Here is a 19,604-nt window from a genome sequence, read left to right on the forward strand (position 1 = left end):
TAAGTGAGCATAACTATTCACCCCCACAAAGTCAATACTTTGTAGCGACACCTTTTGCAGCAATTAACACTGCAAGTCTATTGTGGTATGTCTCTATAAACTTGGCACATCTAGCCACTGGGATTTTGCCCATTCTTCAAGGCAAAACTGCTCCAACTCCTTCAAGTTGGATGATTCCGCTGGTGTATAGCAATCTTTAACTTCTTCGAGATAGGGGGCAATTTTTGGATAAAAAACGTTCCCGTTTTAAACAAGATATTTTGACACGAAAAGATGCTCGACTATGCATGTAATTGACAGCTTTGGAAAGAAGAAACTTTGACGTTTCCAAAACTGCAAAGATATTATCTGTGAGTGCCCCAGAACTAATGCTACAGGCGAAACCAAGATGAAATTTCATACAGGAAATGCCCCAGATTCTGAAGGCGCTGTGTTCCAATGTCTCCTTATATGGCTGTGAATGCGCCAGGAATGAGCCTGCCCTTTCTGTCGTTTCCCCAAGGTGTCTGCAGCATTGTGACGTATTTGTAGGCATATCATTGGAAGATTGACCATAAGAGACTACATTTACCAGGTGTCCGCCCGGTGTCCTGCGGCGAAATTATTGCGTAATCTCTAGGTCGATGCGCGTTTCATTTCTTCAGAGGAGAAAGTCAACTGCCACAAATGATTTATCATCGATAGATATGTGAAAAACACCTTGAGGATTGATTCTAAACGTTTGCCATGTTTCTGTCGATACTATGGAGTTAATTTGGAAAAAAGTTTGCGTTGTAATGACCTAATTTTCGTTTTTTTTCTTAACCAAACGTGATGAAGAAAACGGAGCGATTTGTCTACACAAATAATGTTTTTGTAAAAACTGAACATTTGCTATCTAACTGAGAGTCTCCTCATTGAAAACATCTGAAGTTCTTCAAAGGTAAATGATTTTATTTGAATGCTTTTCTTGTTTTTGTGAAAATGTTGCATGCTGAATGCCAGGCTTAATGCTATGCTAGGCTATCAATACTCTTACACAAATGCTTGTTTAGCTATGGTTCAAAAGCATATTTTGAAAATCTGAGATGACAGTGTTGTTAACAAAAGGCTAAGCTTGAGAGCAAATATATTTATTTCATTTCATTTGCGATTTTCATGAATAGTTAACGTTGCGTTATGGTAATGAGTTTGAGGCTGTATTCACGATCCCGGATCCGGGATGGCTAGAATCAAGAGGTTATTAAGTCATACCACAGATTCTCAATTGGATTGAGGTCTGGGCTTTGACTAAGCCATTCCAAAACATTTAAATGTTTCCCCTTAAAGCACTTGAGTGTTGCTTTAGCAGTATGCTTAGGGTCATTGTCCTGCTGGAAGGTGAACCTCCGTCCCAGTCTTAAATCTCTGGAAGAATGAAACAGGTTTCCCTCAAGAATTTCCCTGTGTTTAGTGCCATCCATCATTCCTTCAATTCTGCCACCACCACGCTTCACTGTGGGGATGGTGTTCTTGGGGTGATAAGAGGTGTTGGGTTTGTGCCAGACATAGCGTTTTCCTTGATGGCCAAAAAGCTACATTTTAGTCTCATCTGATCAGATTCTTTCATATGTTTGGGGAGTCTCCCACATGCCTTTTGGCAAACACCAAACGTGTTAGCTTATTTTTTTCTTTAAGCAATGGCTTTTTCTGGCCACTCTTCTGTAAAGCCCAACTCTATGGAGTGTACGGCTTAAAGTGGTCCTATGGACAGATACTCCAATCTCCGCTGTGGAGCTTTGCAGCTCTTTCAGGGTTATCTTTGGTCTCTTTGTTGCCTCTCTGATTAATGCCCTCCTTGCCTGGTCCGTGAGATTTGGTGGGTGGCACTCTCTTGGCAGATTTATTGTGGTGCCATATTCTTTCCATTTTTTAATAATAGATTTAATGGTGCTCCGTGGGATGTTCAAAGTTTCTGATATTTTTTTATAACCCAACCCTGATCTGTACTTCTCCACAACTTTGTCCCTGACCTGTTTGGAGAACTCTTTGGTCCTCATAGTGCCGCTTGCTTGGTGGTGCCCCTTGCTTAGTGGTGTTGCAGACTCTGGGGCCTTTCAGAAGAGGTGTATATATACTGAGATCATGTGACAGATCATGTGACACTTAGATTGCACACAGGTGGGCTTTATTTATCTTTGTATGTGACTTCTGAAGGTAATTGGTTGCACCAGATCTTATTTAGGGGCTTCATCTTATTTATTTCACTTCACCAATTTGGACTATTTTGTGTATGTCCATTACATAAAATCCAAATAAAATTTAATTTAAATTAGAGGTTGTAATGCAACAAAATAGGAAAAACACCAAGGGGGATGAATACTTTTGCAAGGCACTGTACTTCTTCACTCTCATGAGACTAAGAGAGGTCCCTTTATGAATAACTGATCTACCATGATAGATGATCCAAGTCCTCACAAGACATCATTGCAGACAACTCAGATGTGAAATGATGCTGGTCTATTTGTGCTCAGGACTTGTGTACCATGTTATTTATTTTATTATAGTATTTTATTCTATTTCATGTGATTGGGCCAGAAAGGATTGCATGAATGGATGTGTTATTGACCACCTCCACCAGAGGCAGCTAGGGAGTACTCCCAATCAAAGACTCTATCCAACAAGACCTTTGCCAATTCAGCCTTTGCAGTTGAGGCCTTTAACTGCCATGTTGCACTGTGGGTGGTATTGTTATTGTCATAATTGTAATTGGTAATGACATATTGGTATGATAAAAAAATATATGTATATTTTTTGTATTTTACCCCTTTTTCCGATTTTGCCTCATCACTGCAACTCCCCAACGCGCTCGGGAGGCGAAGGTTGAGTCATGCGTCCTCCGAAACATGACCCGCCAAACTGCACTTCTTAACACACGCCCTCTTAACCCGGAAGCCAGCCGCACCAATGTGTTGGAGGAAATACCGTTCAACTGCCACCCAAGAGCAGCCTGCAGGCACCCGTCCCGCCATAAGGAGTCACTAGAGCACGATGAGCCAAGTAAAGCCACCCCGGCTAAACCCTCCCCTTACCAGGACAATTGTGCGCCGCCCTATTGGACTCCCGGTCACAGCCGGTTGTGATACAGCCTGAGATCGAACCCGGGTCTGTTGTGACGCCTCTAGCCCTGCAATGCAGTGCCTTAGACCACTGCGCCACACGGGAGGCCCCATATGAGAAATATTCTATGTACAGTAATGCATTTTAAAAAAATTTTTTTTTACATGTGTCCTCATCAAAAGAAACCTGTCATAAGAGCTATCACAGTTACAATATTAGTATTAGAACCAAAGGTGCAAACGTACCAAGTTCTTCATGTGATATCTTGTCTCTTTCAGCATTTCGATCAATATGCTGATGTTATATTTGTTGGACGAAATGCTTCCAAACTTGTCTGCTAATCCTCGTAAACTGAGTTCCAAGTGGAAAACGTTTAGCGCTACCCAACACATTCCACCCTGAAAAAGAAAATACATCTGGAAATAACAATCATGGGTAATGGACAGTTATGATATACACTACGGTTCTAAAGTTTGGGGTCACTTTGAAATGTCCTTGTTTTTGAAAGAAAAGCAATTTTTTTGTCCATTAAAATAACATCAAATTGATCAGAATTACAGTGTAGACACTGTTAATGTTGTAAATGACTATTGTAGCTGGAAACGGATGATTTTCAATGGAATATGTACGTAGACGTACAGAGGCCCATTATCAGCAACCATCACTCCTGTGTTCCAATGGCACTTTGTGTTAGCTAATACAAGTTTATCATTTTCAAAGGCAAATTGATCATTAGAAAAGCCTTTTGCAATTATGTTAGCACAGCTGACAACTGTTGTCCTGATTAAAAGCAATACAAATGGCCTTCTTTAGACTAGTTGAGTATCTGAAACATCAACATTTGTGGGTTTGATTAAAGGCTCAAAATGGCCAGAAACAAATAACTTTCTTCTGAAACTCGTCAGTCTATTCTGGTTCTGAGAAATGAAGGCTATTCCATGTGAGAAATTGCCAAGAAACTGAAGATCTCGTACAATGCTGTGTACTACTCCTTCATAGAACAGCGCGAACTGGCTCTAACCAGAATATAAAGAGGAGTGGGAGGCCCTGGTGCACAACTGAGCAAGAGGACAAGTACATTAGAGTGTCTAGTTTGTGAAACAGATGCCTTGAGGACTTGTGAGGCGTCTGTTTCTCAAACTAGACACTCTAATGTACTTGTCCTCTTTATCAGTTGTGCACCGGGGACTCCCATTACTCTTTTTATTCTGGTTAGAGACAGCTTGCACTGTTCTGTGATGGGAGTAGTACACAGCGTTGTACGAGATCTTCCGTTTCTTTGCGATTTCTCGCTTGGAATAGCCTTCAAGAATAGACAGACGAGTTTCAGAAGAAAGCACTTTGTTTCTGGTCATTTTGAGCCTGAAATCAAAACCACAAATGCTGATGTTCCAGACACTCAACTAGTCTAAAAAAGGCCCCGTTTTATTGCTTCCTTAATCACAACAACATTTTTCAGCTGTGCTAACATAATTGCAAGAGCTTTTTCTAATGATCAATTAGCATTTTAAAATTATAAAATGGATTAGCTCACACAATGTGCCATTGGAACTCAGGAGTGATGGTTGCTAATAATGGGGCTCTGTACACCTATGTTGATATTCCATAAAAAATATGCTGTTTCACACTACAATAGTCATTTACAACATTAACAATGGCTTCACTGTATTTCTGATCAATTTGATGTTATTTTAATAGACAAAAAATGATATTTTCTTTCACAAACAAGGACATTTGTAAGTGACCACAAACTTTAGAACCGTAGTGTATACCGTTTTGAAAATTTATCACAACAGAAAAATTATAGTCCACCCTCTAAAAAAGTCAGGCAACACAGACATTCAATAATATTTAGTAAGGAACACAAACATATTAAGTTATTATAATAGTGTAATCATGAGAAGAAGAAAACATCTTCTCACCACTTCTTTCGGAACGTATGTCACAGGAATCTTGTAATCTTTAGGTATATTTTGTTTCTGTTAAAAACCAGACAATATCATGAAATGTTAGCAGAAATGTTTTGGGAACATTTGAGTTTGTTACCAGAACAAATGTCAGAGATTCAGCTACTGGTTTACACTAATGGTAATGCAGGATGTCCTACTCTGTGAGAGTTTCATGACAATCCCCGTCAGTGGTATTAGAAAACAATGACTGATTCTAGATGCATCAACGTATCAAAGTATACTTTCAAGTCTACAAATGTAATTGTTTGCAACTGGCATTGCAGCAATGTTCCGCATAAGCATAATGGTTGATTTTGAGAGGATTACAATTAATTGGATTGGATTGTGCAATCCACCTTTCTAAGAACTGGATAAGAATGAAACACCATGCTGGTAGTAACTGGATCGAGACAGTTAAATACAGTAAGAGCATTTGCCAAAGATCTTTGATTTGCAGTTTTGGTGGCTTGAAGAAATAAGTACTTCCAAGGACTTTACCAATAGTGAAATTCTTGTGATGTCATCTGTTACGGTGTTTCCAAATTCACTTGACTGGACTCCAAGTGTGATGCACAGCAATAAATGGACACAGACGCGTATCCAAATCTGAAAACCAAGAAAAGACAAACACACAACATTATGAGACATTTCTACAGATTAATATTCCATTAGAATAACTATCTGTAGCCTACAATTATACATAATCCCTTAAAGTTGACCCCTTAGGCCTGTCTTGGTTGATCAAAGGTAGCAACCTGACACTTGAATAGCATCCTAGAGCACATATCCAGACAGCGTTAATTTCACCATGATGATGACACTGTTCCCTTAGAAAAAGTCTGTCTTCAAACACTAGGGTCCGTAAAATTGACGGTGACAGCCCCTTAGTGCTCCAGTCCTTTCTAGACACAGTTTGGGATGACGTGGTGGTCATCAATCAACTGGGTTGCTTTTCTTTTGTTATCATTTAATTGGCTACTTCAATCAGCTGAATTGCAGCCTTGGTATCAAGACCAGGCCTTTCATGGTCTAATGACTAATGCCTGTAGTGTTTCAGGGAGGCCTGTGTGACTAATGTCTGCCTGCCCCTCTGCAGCCATTCCCTCGCCCCTGTCACCCCCTCCACCCCATCCCCATGCCAGTCTGAGCATGTTATGCAACAGTCCAACCCGACCCACACCTTCCCCCAAACTTCCCTCCCTCTTAGCCCAGATTAGGAACAGGAACAAAAGTGGATTCCACACAAAAAGTTTGCAAGGAGGTTTATGTTGAAGATTGAAATGAAGCTAGGAAGATGAAAAATATTAGAGAGGAGGTTTACTGACTGGCAGCCACTGAGCGCTGGGGGCAATTCAGACACTCTGTTAACCATGAGTGCTGTGTAAAGGAGTTCAACAACACATTGGCTGCATCTCAAATTCACCCTATTGTCTATATAGTGCACTATACCTTTGACCAGGACACATAGGGCTCTGGTCAAAAGAAATGCACTATGTATGAAAGAGGGTGCCATTCGGGACTCAGCCATAGATAATATCCTCTGTGCCCCTGCACTGTTGTCTCTTTCCTCATACGACAGCTGGAAGAGGTACAGAATACAAAGAACAACCAATGAGACAAGGGGGAAAATTAAGATAAACCTAAATTAAAGAGCGAACGGAGCCTAATTCAATTCCACATAACTCTGTTTAATTAATCTAAACAAAATCATCTTTATATGAGTGGAGATGTCCGTGACAGACACAAGACTGAAGTCAGATGGAGGTTACAGGGGAGGGAGTGAGGAGGGAGATAGGCAGGGATGGAAGGAGGTGATAGCTAATAGGTCCATGTAAGATGGTATTGAATTTACAATGTCACGTTTCCTCCCTTGGAGGTCATCAGCGTCCAAAATGGGCATGCAGGTAATAGTCTGGTATGGTCACTGTGTGGCTAAAATTGCATGATATGAATAGTGGCAAATCAAATCACAGAGACAGATAAAAATGCATGCAGAATACATTACACATCTGTGTATCTGTCAAACATTTAACTTATTTAAACTATTGATGCATGTACCTAACAAATTACGCTCAGTCGAAAAACGATTTGACAGTTTTTGTCGGATAGACTCAAAAGTTTTGTCCGGCAGGGGCGCGAGCCACCATAACACCTCCAAATGTCAACATTTGACATCTGAAAGTCAATTCAGTCAATGACAAAATAGTACACTTTGACTGGGCTGCACTGCTATGCTTTAAATAAATTAAGAAAATGACTAGCTAGACCACAGCACAAGTTCAAATGGGTCACATTGGTGTCCTACTTGGTTTTAAAACATGCAGTGTGAGGCAGATAAAAATGCTAGGTCCTGGTGGACCAGCCTTTGTTTCATAGATCCCTGGGGACTATTCACAGGGGCACGTTTGGACAGTGGTAAACTGTCACTGGTAAACAATTGAAACATTTGGAAACGGGTTTAACACCATTATACAGTGGCTTTGACAGATGTCTTTGGAATCTGTCTTTAGAATCTGTATTTGGAATCTGTCTTTGGTTAAACCGAGATAACATAATTATGTCAGGGTCTTATAAGGAATGTTATGAGGGCTACAGATTTATGATCTTAATTTGTTTCTGGTAATTGTTGGGTTGAAGTGGCCTTAGGTGATCGGAACCCTAATTAGCATTTTCTGGGTGACATTCTTAAACAAGATATTTCAGTAGTTTACAGACATTAAAGTGTCTGTATGACTGTGCATCTGACTAGCCACAATGGGAGCACAAACACACACACACACTCCCCCCAAGGTTGGGTCCAAAATGAAAGCTTCAAACGATGCACTTAGCAACATAGACAGATAATAGTATAGTATACTATACAGATAGTATAATTACAGTGTAAGACTACCACATTTGACTACATTTACCATTTCTTTAATGAGTTTGTAATGACACCTCACATTCAATTCTGCAAACACCTCTATGACATTTTTGACTAATTTGTGTGCAATGGAAAGTACTGCAAAAATATGGTAAAACATAATTCACCTCACTCCCTACATAAAATGGGATCCGATTATGTTAAATAATTTACTAATTTCAGATTCAATTAAACTCCTTTTGAATTTCCTTTTTAACGTACATTCTTGTTTAATCACTTTTAGAACTATTCTTATTCCCTCAACTTAGAGTGAGCATCAAGTCCACATAAATACGGTCTAGATTCAATTCTGATTTGACATGATTCTTTCTATGTAATGTATCTATAAAACATTACATTACATTATAACATGTATCAAAGATAAAGGAGCTTAATTCACATGAAGTGTGCATTTCACACACACACACACACACACACACACACACACACACACACACACACACACACACACACACACACACACACACACACACACACACACACACACACACACACACACACAAACAAAGCACTGCCTTGGAATTTAACATGGTCAAACTGGCAAAGTAATAAGCACGGCAGGTGAGGAGACACTAACGTGCAACCATGGAAAGAAGATGTGCTTCCTAGCTCTTTATGAGACAGAATCATGACCCCTGAAATCAAAGAAGTGGTTGGAGAGCGGCTACAATATGTCTGGCCAAATGCCAGTCAAACTCAGGTCATATTTTCTTCAACAAATACGAGAAAAAGGGAAAACGATAAATAAATTAATATACTCCAGTTGTATCTAACACATCGGTTATTCATGTTATGATCTAATTCTGTCTGGTAATAATATAAATTGTTGCAGTGAGCTACCACGTACGACATACATTTAGAAATATTACAGTGCGTGTTGTATGTTGGCTGTGTTTACTGTGTTTGTTCATCAATAACATTGGTTATAAAAAATACTTGTTTTTGGTACTGTATGACCAATCTATAACAACTTAGAAATAACTTGTTATGAACAACTATGGTTAGAAGTGGATGTTATCATGCTGTCAGACCTACAGTACAGTAGCAGACTAAAGCCAGATCAGTTCACTGAGACTGTTCTCCTGGTGATGTCACGGCTGGGATAGTTACCAATTGCCATGGGAATCTGGAAAATAGCAGTGTAGTTCTGTTCACAGTAAAGGAGACAAAGCACAGCAGTACCAGAGGCACTTTCCTGAACTATCTATGTATTTGAACTCTAAACAGTGTGGTTCCATTATGAAAATAAGATACAATGTGCTCTAACATGGATGGATATCCATAGATCTTTTCACGGATAACGTCAAGGTTTTTGGTCATTATTCCCCACATTAGTTAGTCTCCGTTAACCCAATACTAAAATCTCACGTAATTTGCTCGTAGTCTGTCCACAAGAGATTACCCACATGTTTGAAACATCAAGCTGACCTTAAAGTCCAACGATATCCCTGCATTTTTCATACTTCTAGAAGAAATAAAAATAAAATCAAACTCTTGTAAAATGCAGAAACAGTTGGAGAGATATAGCAGGTATATTTAGGTAATAGAGGTACAGTATATCCTGATTAGAATATTAAATCAATGAGACAGCGGGATGTTAAAATGCAAATAATTTATGCAAAATAATTGGACAATTTGTTTTTCCTGAGGACATTTGCATATTATGTATAACACGTCAAGTTTATGCCCAATGCCAGCTTGTTAACCAGCCAATACATCTGCCATGGCAAAGCAAGGTTGTTTTGAGTGATGGCATTAACCCGTTTTGGTTGCAAATCTCTCAGCACTTCTGTATCTTATGATCTAGCTGGCATCCAAGAACAATACTAAAGAAGGCATATTTGTTGCATAAATAAACTAACAATAATTATACAGTAATTAACCAAAATTGTGCCAGGAAGTAGTTCATAGTATTGCCCCAGCTGGTTGAGCTCTGCCACTGAATCTGGTCTCAAGGTTCTGTCTCCCCCCCACAAAGTATCATAAAAGCTATAAATATTTTAGGAGAGAACATTGCCAAGTAGTCACTATATACATTGTTAAAAGTAAAGACATGTATATAGTATTGTACATTTTGATCAGTTCACTGCCACCTTTAACAGGCCTTTCCTTTGATCAAAAGTAAAGCAAGGAAAAGAGGGAAGTAATAGTAATTAGAGATTCAATTACATTTTAATTTGTATTAAATTAAAATCGATATGAAATTGAATCAAACACCCATTTTCATAAAGAACTCAAAGCAGTGCTTCCTGGTTTCTCTCAGTAAATCATAGCACATTTTAGTGGAAAATGAACAAATAACTTAAAAGGCCCGTGTTCCCTCTTTGTTGGATGCATTACTGCTCTTGAGGTATGTTGTGTTGGTCCCACTGCACTGCCTGAAAATGATGATTACCATGTCCTCCTCCTCTACAGCTTCTTTGATCCTGACATATCATTAACCAATCAGACCCAACAGGCCCTCTAGAAAACCAGACCAGTGCCCTCCTCTCTAGCCGTCTTCAGCACATACAGTAATCTCATTGTACAAAAACACAACGCCGTGCATAACATTAGTGCCACATGGCATCTTTTAGGCCATCAGTTTTGCACAGGCAAGACCCTGTTCCTAATCTCATCAAAATGATTTTGGTCGAATGACAATGCATCATCTCTGCCAGTGCGCTTTCTGTTTTAATAAACACGTTCCATTATGAAGGAATAAAAAATAGACTGGATTGCAGATCAAATCTGTTTTCAAAGCCTAATTGCTGTCTCATATTAGATGGAAGAAATTACTATCGTTTTCCAGTGGACATAAGGTCTATGACCAAGGCTGTAGAGACTAGTGCATTGTTTACTGGCTGGAAAGGAACAACAATGACTTGATCTTTGTAGGCTTCTGGCTTCTACTGGGTATAATAACCTGTTTGATTAACAAACAAAAACATTCTGGGCAGTTTTCCCAGGTATCACTGAAATCATACTTAATGGAAATCCAAAACACTTTTGATCCAAGAATGGCAGTGTAAACATAGAATTTAGAACATTTGTTTAAAATAATAGTTTTATCATATCTGACGATAACCCAAAATAGAACACAGGCCTACAACTGACAGTGGGTAAAAGTGGAAGCATCAGGAAAAGGAAAAACAGAAAACGCGATTGATCCCGGAGTGATTCAGAAAACGGACCAGCAACCACTCAAAACATGTATTCATTTAATTTGCATCTACAAATGACATTCTGCGTTCCTCTGTCCACTTAAGTGCACTTACAGAGGCCCATGTTAACGAAGTAAACACTGAAACAAATACCATGGGGATTATAAAGATATAGAGGCTCATTCAATGTCATGTGGTCAACTGAAGAGCATATAGGTTGAGTGTCGGGAAAAAACATTGCTTGATAACTACATTGAGTAGTACATCTTGGGATCAATAAAGTACTTATTCTATTACTACTACTATTACTACTACGGTGTTGACACGGAGAGACTACTTCAAATCAGTCAATCATTGATGACCTCAAGACTCCATCGATCTGTCCTGATGAGGGTGCATGGTGATTCATGTTATCTTTATGGTTCTATATCACTTAGGATCATGATCAAGATGTTAGCTCTGCCCTATGGTTTGACGTTAGCATGAGTGTAACACAAAACTTGAAAAGCTGTTGTAAAGGTTGTTGTAGTGTTTTGGAGTACATTTAAGGGCCAGGTAATACCAGCCTTGGCAGATTAGCAGATTTTCGAAACTGGTTGGAACGGTATCAGCAGACGTTTGTTTTACTTGGAGAAGAAGAACATTCCTTAATTATTCCCATATCATCCCTTCAAGACATAAAATTAAAAAAATAACTGGAAGTGCACCAAACTTTAAGGAATCCAATTTGGGTGAACTTGGAAGAGACTTGTGATATTAACAGTATGAGGTCATGTACATCCATGATTGACCCAACATACTACTGACCAATAAAAATATTTGTTTTCCCTCTGTGTTACGTTCCCTCTAGAGATCAACCAGTTCAGTTAAAGATAATAGAAAGCACAGAGATGGTGAAAGACTGAAAAACATATCAGGGTTGTAAAGTCTTTTGAAGCTTGTGAAGGAAAAGTGCGTGTCAGTGTCGCAAATGGTGTTAAAGAAACAAGGGAGCGGACTAAAAACGCTTAATTTAACATGTCAAAATATCAGTATCTCACGTGCATTCAATGACAAACCAGACATGTGTCTGTGACTAAGTGTGTGAGGGATTAAAACAGGTCTGTTTGTGTGTGGGGGACAGGGGTAGTCTGATCATGGTACATTGCACTCATAAAACAGGTCTGTTTGTGTGTGGGGGACAGGGGTAGTCTGATCATGGTACATTGCACTCATAAAACAGGTCTGTTTGTGTGTGGGGGACAGGGGTAGTCTGATCATGGTACATTGCATTCATAAAACAGGTCTGTTTGTGTGTGGGGGACAGGGGTAGTCTGATCATGGTACATTGCACTCATAAAACAGGTCTGTTTGTGTGTGGGGGACAGGGGTAGTCTGTTCATGGTACATTGCACTCATAAAACAGGTCTGTTTGTGTGTGGGGGACAGGGGTAGTCTGATCATGGTACATTGCACTCATAAAACAGGTCTGTTTGTGTGTGGGGACAGGGGTAGTCTGATCATGGTACATTGCACTCATAAAACAGGTCTGTTTGTGTGTGGGGACAGGGGTAGTCTGATCATGGTACATTGCACTCATAAAACAGGTCTGTTTGTGTGTGGGGGACAGGGGTAGTCTGATCATGGTACATTGCACTCATAAAACAGGTCTGTTTGTGTGTGGGGGACAGGGGTAGTCTGATCATGGTACATTGCACTCATAAAACAGGTCTGTTTGTGTGTGGGGGACAGGGGTAGTCTGATCATGGTACATTGCACTCATAAAACAGGTCTGTTTGAGTGTGGGGGACAGGGGTAGTCTGATCATGGTACATTGCACTCATATCTTCTCAACAGTCTCAATGTTATGATATGATAGCACATATTGCGAGTTGATCAACATCATGGTAATGCCTAAAATGAGCTGTACTTTTGGACATGTGAACAGTTAAAATATGATTTTGCACAAATCTGATCACTAAGCCAATTGAGTTGTATCTGTGTTGAACACTGCCAAGGACAGATGCGTTGGACATGTGAACAGTTAAAATATGGTTTTGCACAAATCTGATCACTAAGCCAATTGAGTTGTATCTGTGTTGAAGGACAGAGGACAGATACGTTGGACAGATACGTTGGACATGGTTCTGGAGGAATCTTTTTAGGGGGGTTCTGGCTCTCTCTCCCTAACAAAAAAATTGCTTGTGAGGCCCAGCCTTCTCCAAAGTCTTAATAATGCTGACTAACTATAAATATCACAAGGCTCCATTCACAACATCAGTTGTACCCAAAACAGTGAACAAAATGTATAAAGAAATGGGTATCATTGTAAGAACATCTGCAACACATTATTATGGTATGCCAGCAACATACCACCCTGCATACCACTGCTGGCTTGCTTCTGAAGCTAAGCAGGGTTGGTCCTGGTCAGTCCCTGGATGGGAGACCAGATCCTGCTGGAAGTGGTGTAGGAGGCACTCTTTCCTCTGGTCTAAAAAAAAATATCCCAATGCCCCAGGGCAGTGACCCTACACTTCCCTGTGTAGGGTGCTGTCTTTTGGGTGGGATGTTAAATGGGTGTCCTGACTCTCTAAGGTCATTAAAGATCCCATGGCACTTATTGTAAGAGTAGGGGTGTTAACCCCGGTGTCCTGGCTAAATTCCTAATCTGGCCCTCAAACCATCATGGTCACCTAATAATCCCCAGTTTACAATTGACTCATTCCTCTCCCCTGTAACTATTCCCCAGGTTGTTGCTGTAAATGAGAATGTGAACTTACCTGGTAAAATAACGAATAAATATATATTTTTTTAAAGAAAATGCAGTATTTTCAGTTAATCGGAATATACTTTCCCAAGAGCATCTATGTACTAAGAGGGTACCTCTGAGCAAGACAAATTAGTCGTGAAACTGCTTATAGGTAAAAAAGCATATTACTGAGTTGCTGCCTTGTTATCACATTGGCCAGGTTTCATCTTTACACTTTTATAGCCTTGAAGTCTGTCAACTGTTAATTTGCACCATTTGTGTTCCCATCATACTGTTTTATGCCTCTTGGTGTCTTCAGTTCTGACTCATCCTCAGAAAACCCAGTACATGGAACATCCTCCAACATTTCCTTGAGAATCTAAATTCACGAATTAGCTGTGTCATAGACAGTGGGGGACTTTGTTTTTGCGTCCTTTGCTTTCGGTTTTGTACACCAGCTTCAAACAGATGAAAATACAATATTTTTGGTTATGGAAAATATTTTTCACAGATGGTGCAATAATTTTCTACAAAATGACTATTAGAATTTTACCAACCAGGAAATGGCGGAGCAATTTCAGCGTATTGCATCTTTAAGTTTAGCTCTTGCGTCTTTTAATTGTGGTTTTGTACATCAGCTTCAAACCAGTGGTGTTAAGTAAAAATAATTTAAAGTGCTACTTAAATAGTTTTTCAGGTATTTTTGACAACTTTTACTTTTACTTCACTACATTCCTGAAGAGAATAATGTACTTTTTACTCAATACATTTTCCCTGACACCCAAAAGTACTTGTTACATTTTGAATGCTTAGCAGGACAGGAAAATGGTCCAATTCATGCACTTACCAAGTAAACATCCCTGGTCATCCTACTGCCTCTGATCTGGCAGACTCACTAAAAACACATGCTTCGTTTGTAAATTATGTCTGAGTGTTGGAGTGTGCCCCTGGCTATCCATACATTAAAATAACAAGAAAATGGTGCCATCTGGATTGCTTAATATAAGGGATTTCAATTATTTATATTTTTACTTTTGATACTTAAGTATATTTAAAACCAAACACTTTTAGACTTTTATTCAAGTAGTATTTTACTGGGTGACTTTCACTTTAACTTTAGTCATTTTATTAAGGTATCTTTACTTTGACTCAAGTATGACAATTGGGTACTTTCCACCACTGTTTCAAACAGCTGAAAAGACTATATTTTTTTGTTATGGAAAAGGTATTTGACAGTGGCTTAAATGGTACAATGATTTTCTACACTATACTTGCTTGTTTTGTCACATAAATGTTAATTAGGCAAACCATTAGAATGTTAGCGACCAGGAAATGACAGAGTGATTTCTGCATAGTGTATCTTTAATGCAGATAACAAAATGTAAATTAAATACAGTAGGCCTACTATACGTGACGAGTATATAAATGTTTAAGCACCACTCATGCATTGAAGATATAGTTTTGTTTGGGTATGCAAACTTCGTATCTGTGCTACTGTAAGTACCTCTCAACGTGCCGACCAGCCTTCACTTATTCAGATAGCTTACACTCGACAGACTCACTGACATGTCTGTCCATCCACAGTAGGAGCTGAATCCCATTGGTTAAACACTTAATTTACTGCTCTACTTAATAACCCTGTAAATACAGTATACTGTACTTATATGTCTCTGGGCACTGCCTTCTAAATTCCACTTCCAGGTGAAAGCAGCTCATTTTAGCCTTTTAAACCAGTCAGTGAGTCAAGACAGATATTTCTCGCTGTTGTCACTTCACAACAGCAAATTAGAAGGTAGCTCTAACTTTATGTAGTGTTGTGGTGTCTCTCTTGTCGTGATGTGTATTTTGTACATTTCTAATCCCAGCCCCCATCCCCGCAGGAGGCCTTTTGCCTTCTGGTAGGCAGGCATTGTAAATAAGAATCTGTTCTTAACTGACTTGCTTAGTTAAATAAAGCTTCAATAAAATAAAAATAATAAGTGCTAATAATGTGAGCAAGGTGAAGGAAAGCGATTGGAGCTCATCCCAGTTAATCAGCTAATCTCAACCCAGCTAATCCCAACCCAGAGACTGTTTAGAAAACCCTTTATGGTGTCTCGTTGATGACACTTCTTCCCTAGACTAAAAGGGGTAGCGCCAGCCCAATATGGCGACCGGAGTATGGGCGAGTGGGCATGTCGAAAGGAAAGTAGTGGGCATGTGGAAAGTAGTGGGCATGTCGAAAGGAAAGTAGTGGGCATGTGGAAAGTAGTGGGCATGTGGAAAGGAAAGTAGTGGGCATGTGGAAAGGAGTGGGTGTGTGGAAAGGAAAGTAGTGGGCATGTGGAAAGGAGTGGGTGTGTCGAAAGGAAAGTAGTGGGCATGTGGAAAGGAGTGGGTGTGTTGAAAGGAAAGTAGTGGGCATGTGGAAAGGAGTGGGTGTGTCGAAAGGAAAGTAGTGGGCATGTGGAAAGGAGTGGGTGTGTCGAAAGGAAAGTAGTGGGCATGTGGAAAGGAGTGGGTGTGTGGAAAGGAAAGTAGTGGGCATGTGGAAAGGAGTGGGTGTGTGGAAAGGAAAGTAGTGGGCATGTGGAAAGGAGTGGGTGTGTCGAAAGGAAAGTAGTGGGCATGTGGAAAGGAAAGTAGTGGGCATGTGGAAAGGAGTGGGTGTGTTGAAAGGAAAGTAGTGGGCATGTGGAAAGGAGTGGGTGTGTTGAAAGGAAAGTAGTGGGCATGTGGAAAGGAAAGTAGTGGGCATGTGGAAAGGAGTGGGTGTGTCGAAAGGAAAGTAGTGGGCATGTGGAAAGGAGTGGGTGTGTCGAAAGGAAAGTAGTGGGCATGTGGAAAGGAGTGGGTGTGTCGAAAGGAAAGTAGTGGGCATGTGGAAAGGAGTGGGTGTGTTGAAAGGAAAGTAGTGGGCATGTGGAAAGGAGTGGGTGTGTTGAAAGGAAAGTAGTGGGCATGTGGAAAGGAGTGGGTGTGTTGAAAGGAAAGTAGTGGGCATGTGGAAAGTAGTGGGTGTGTGGAAAGGAAAGTAGTGGGCATGTGGAAAGGAGTGGGTGTGTGGAAAGGAAAGTAGTGGGCATGTGGAAAGGAGTGGGTGTGTTGAAAGGAAAGTAGTGGGCATGTGGAAAGGAGTGGGTGTGTCGAAAGGAAAGTAGTGGGCATGTGGAAAGGAGTGGGTGTGTTGAAAGGAAAGTAGTGGGCATGTGGAAAGGAGTGGGTGTGTTGAAAGGAAAGTAGTGGGCATGTGGAAAGGAAAGTAGTGGGCATGTGGAAAGGAGTGGGTGTGTCGAAAGGAAAGTAGTGGGCATGTGGAAAGGAGTGGGTGTGTCGAAAGGAAAGTAGTGGGCATGTGGAAAGGAGTGGGTGTGTCGAAAGGAAAGTAGTGGGCATGTGGAAAGGAGTGGGTGTGTTGAAAGGAAAGTAGTGGGCATGTGGAAAGGAGTGGGTGTGTTGAAAGGAAAGTAGTGGGCATGTGGAAAGGAGTGGGTGTGTTGAAAGGAAAGTAGTGGGCATGTGGAAAGTAGTGGGTGTGTGGAAAGGAAAGTAGTGGGCATGTGGAAAGGAGTGGGTGTGTGGAAAGGAAAGTAGTGGGCATGTGGAAAGGAGTGGGTGTGTTGAAAGGAAAGTAGTGGGCATGTGGAAAGGAGTGGGTGTGTCGAAAGGAAAGTAGTGGGCATGTGGAAAGGAGTGGGTGTGTTGAAAGGAAAGTAGTGGGCATGTGGAAAGGAGTGGGTGTGTTGAAAGGAAAGTAGTGGGCATGTGGAAAGGATTGGGTGTGTCGAAAGGAAAGTAGTGGGCATATGGAAAGGAGTGGGTGTGTCGAAAGGAAAGTAATGGGCATATGGAAAGGAGTGGGTGTGTGGAAAGGAAAGTAGTGGGCATGTGGAAAGGAGTGGGTGTGTTGAAAGGAAAGTAGTGGGCATGTGGAAAGGAGTGGGTGTGTTGAAAGGAAAGTAGTGGGCATGTGGAAAGGAGTGGGTGTGTCGAAAGGAAAGTAGTGGGCATGTGGAAAGGAGTGGGTGTGTGGAAAGGAAAGTAGTGGGCATGTGGAAAGGAGTGGGTGTGTGGAAAGGAAAGTAGTGGGCATGTGGAAAGGAGTGGGTGTGTGGAAAGGAAAGTAGTGGGCATGTGGAAAGGAGTGGGTGTGTCGAAAGGAAAGTAGTGGGCATATGGAAAGGAGTGGGTGTGTGGAAAGGAAAGTAGTGGGCATGTGGAAAGGAGTGGGTGTGTGGAAAGGAAAGTAGTGGGCATGTGGAAAGGAGTGGGTGTGTGGAAAGGAAAGTAGTGGGCATGTGGAAAGGAGTGGGTGTGTGGAAAGGAAAGTAGTGGGCATGTGGAAAGGAGTGGGTGTGTCGAAAGGAAAGTAGTGGGCATGTGGAAAGGAGTGGGTGTGTCGAAAGGAAAGTAGTGGGCATGTGGAAAGGAGTGGGTGTGTCGAAAGGAAAGTAGTGGGCATGTGGAAAGGAGTGGGTGTGTCGAAAGGAAAGTAGTGGGCATATGGAAAGGAGTGGGTGTGTCAAGTGCTCTGCTATAGGTTAGACATTTTGGATTGAGCTGTGTTTTTTTGCTTCCATTTCTTACCACGAAACTCCTTGTGTTTTGAAGCCAAAGGAGAAGTCAGTCGTATTTTACTGTTAGTTTTACCCAAATAATTGTATATTGTCAGTTATAAAACTGACGATTGTTTTATTTAAAAGTACTGATGATGGGTGTACTCTTGCTTCTTGCGTTATATACGAGTGCTTACTGTGACTGTCACCCTTCCCATGCCGTTGTCGGACAGTGGTCCCACCGGGCACACACTGGTTGTATCAATGTTGTTTCCACGTCATTTCAATGAAATTACATTGAACCAATGTGGAATTGATGTCCGTGCCCAGTGGGGTGCTTGGCAAGCTAGAGCGAAGTGGACTGTGTCCCAGTGTTGTTGCATTTCATGCCCTCCTCATTGAGTAGTAGACTGTACGTATTGTATGCATCAAGGTGACATCTAGATGGTTACCAATATTAGTTATTTCTTGTTTAGGCTGCTATCATGCTTGAAATAAAATAATAGTCGCCGGCTTATTGACTTGTCCTGCAACCCAATCAGCCAAAACAGTCTTGCCCAATTAGCTGATTTCTTTCCATACACCCACAACTTTGACACACCCACTCAGACATACTCATGTTGTCATATTGGGCTGCAGTTACCCATACTTGCCCTAGACTGCAGTGCATCCTGCATAAAGACAGGCCGTGTGCTCAAATCAAATCAAATTTTATTGGTCACATACACATGGTTAACAGATGTTAATGCGAGTGTAGCAAAATGCTTGTGCTTCTAGTTACAACCATGCAATAATATCTAACAAGTAATCTAACAATTTCACAACAACTACCTTATACACACAAGTGTAAAGGAATGAATAAGAATATGTACATATAAATATATGGATGAGCGATGGCCGAACGGCATAGGCACGATGCAGTAGATGGTATAGAGTACAGTATATACATATATATGATATATATATATCATATGAGATGATGTAAACATTATATAAAGTGGCATTGTTTAAAGTGACTAGTGATACATTTATTACATCCAATTTTAAATTATTAAAGTGGCTAGAGATTTGAGTCAGTATGTTGGCAGCAGCCACTCAATGTTAGTGGTGGCTGTTTAACAGTCTGATAGCCTTGAGATAGAAGCTATTTTTCAGTCTCTCGGTCCCAGCTTTGATGCACCTGTACTGACCTCGCCTTCTGGATGATAGCGGGGTGAACAGGCAGTGGCAAAGGTGGTTGTTGTCCTT

The 19,604-nt window shown here is 40.7% G+C and overlaps 1 protein-coding gene across 1 annotated transcript in view; it reads right to left on the minus strand.

Moving 5' to 3' along the window:
* Positions 1 to 19,604, minus strand: part of kitlga (kit ligand a) — a 40,472-nt gene that overhangs the window by 11,327 nt on the left and 9,541 nt on the right. The window contains exons 2-4 of the mRNA XM_029667428.1: positions 5,526 to 5,633; positions 5,001 to 5,057; positions 3,324 to 3,476 (exon numbers count right to left, since the gene is read on the minus strand). Of these exons, the coding sequence (XP_029523288.1) occupies positions 3,324 to 3,476; positions 5,001 to 5,057; positions 5,526 to 5,633 (318 nt within the window). The remainder of the gene's footprint in view (positions 1 to 3,323; positions 3,477 to 5,000; positions 5,058 to 5,525; positions 5,634 to 19,604) is intronic.

This window comes from Oncorhynchus nerka, linkage group LG9a (genome assembly GCF_034236695.1).
Source record: "Oncorhynchus nerka isolate Pitt River linkage group LG9a, Oner_Uvic_2.0, whole genome shotgun sequence".
Taxonomy (NCBI): Eukaryota; Metazoa; Chordata; class Actinopteri; order Salmoniformes; family Salmonidae; genus Oncorhynchus; species Oncorhynchus nerka.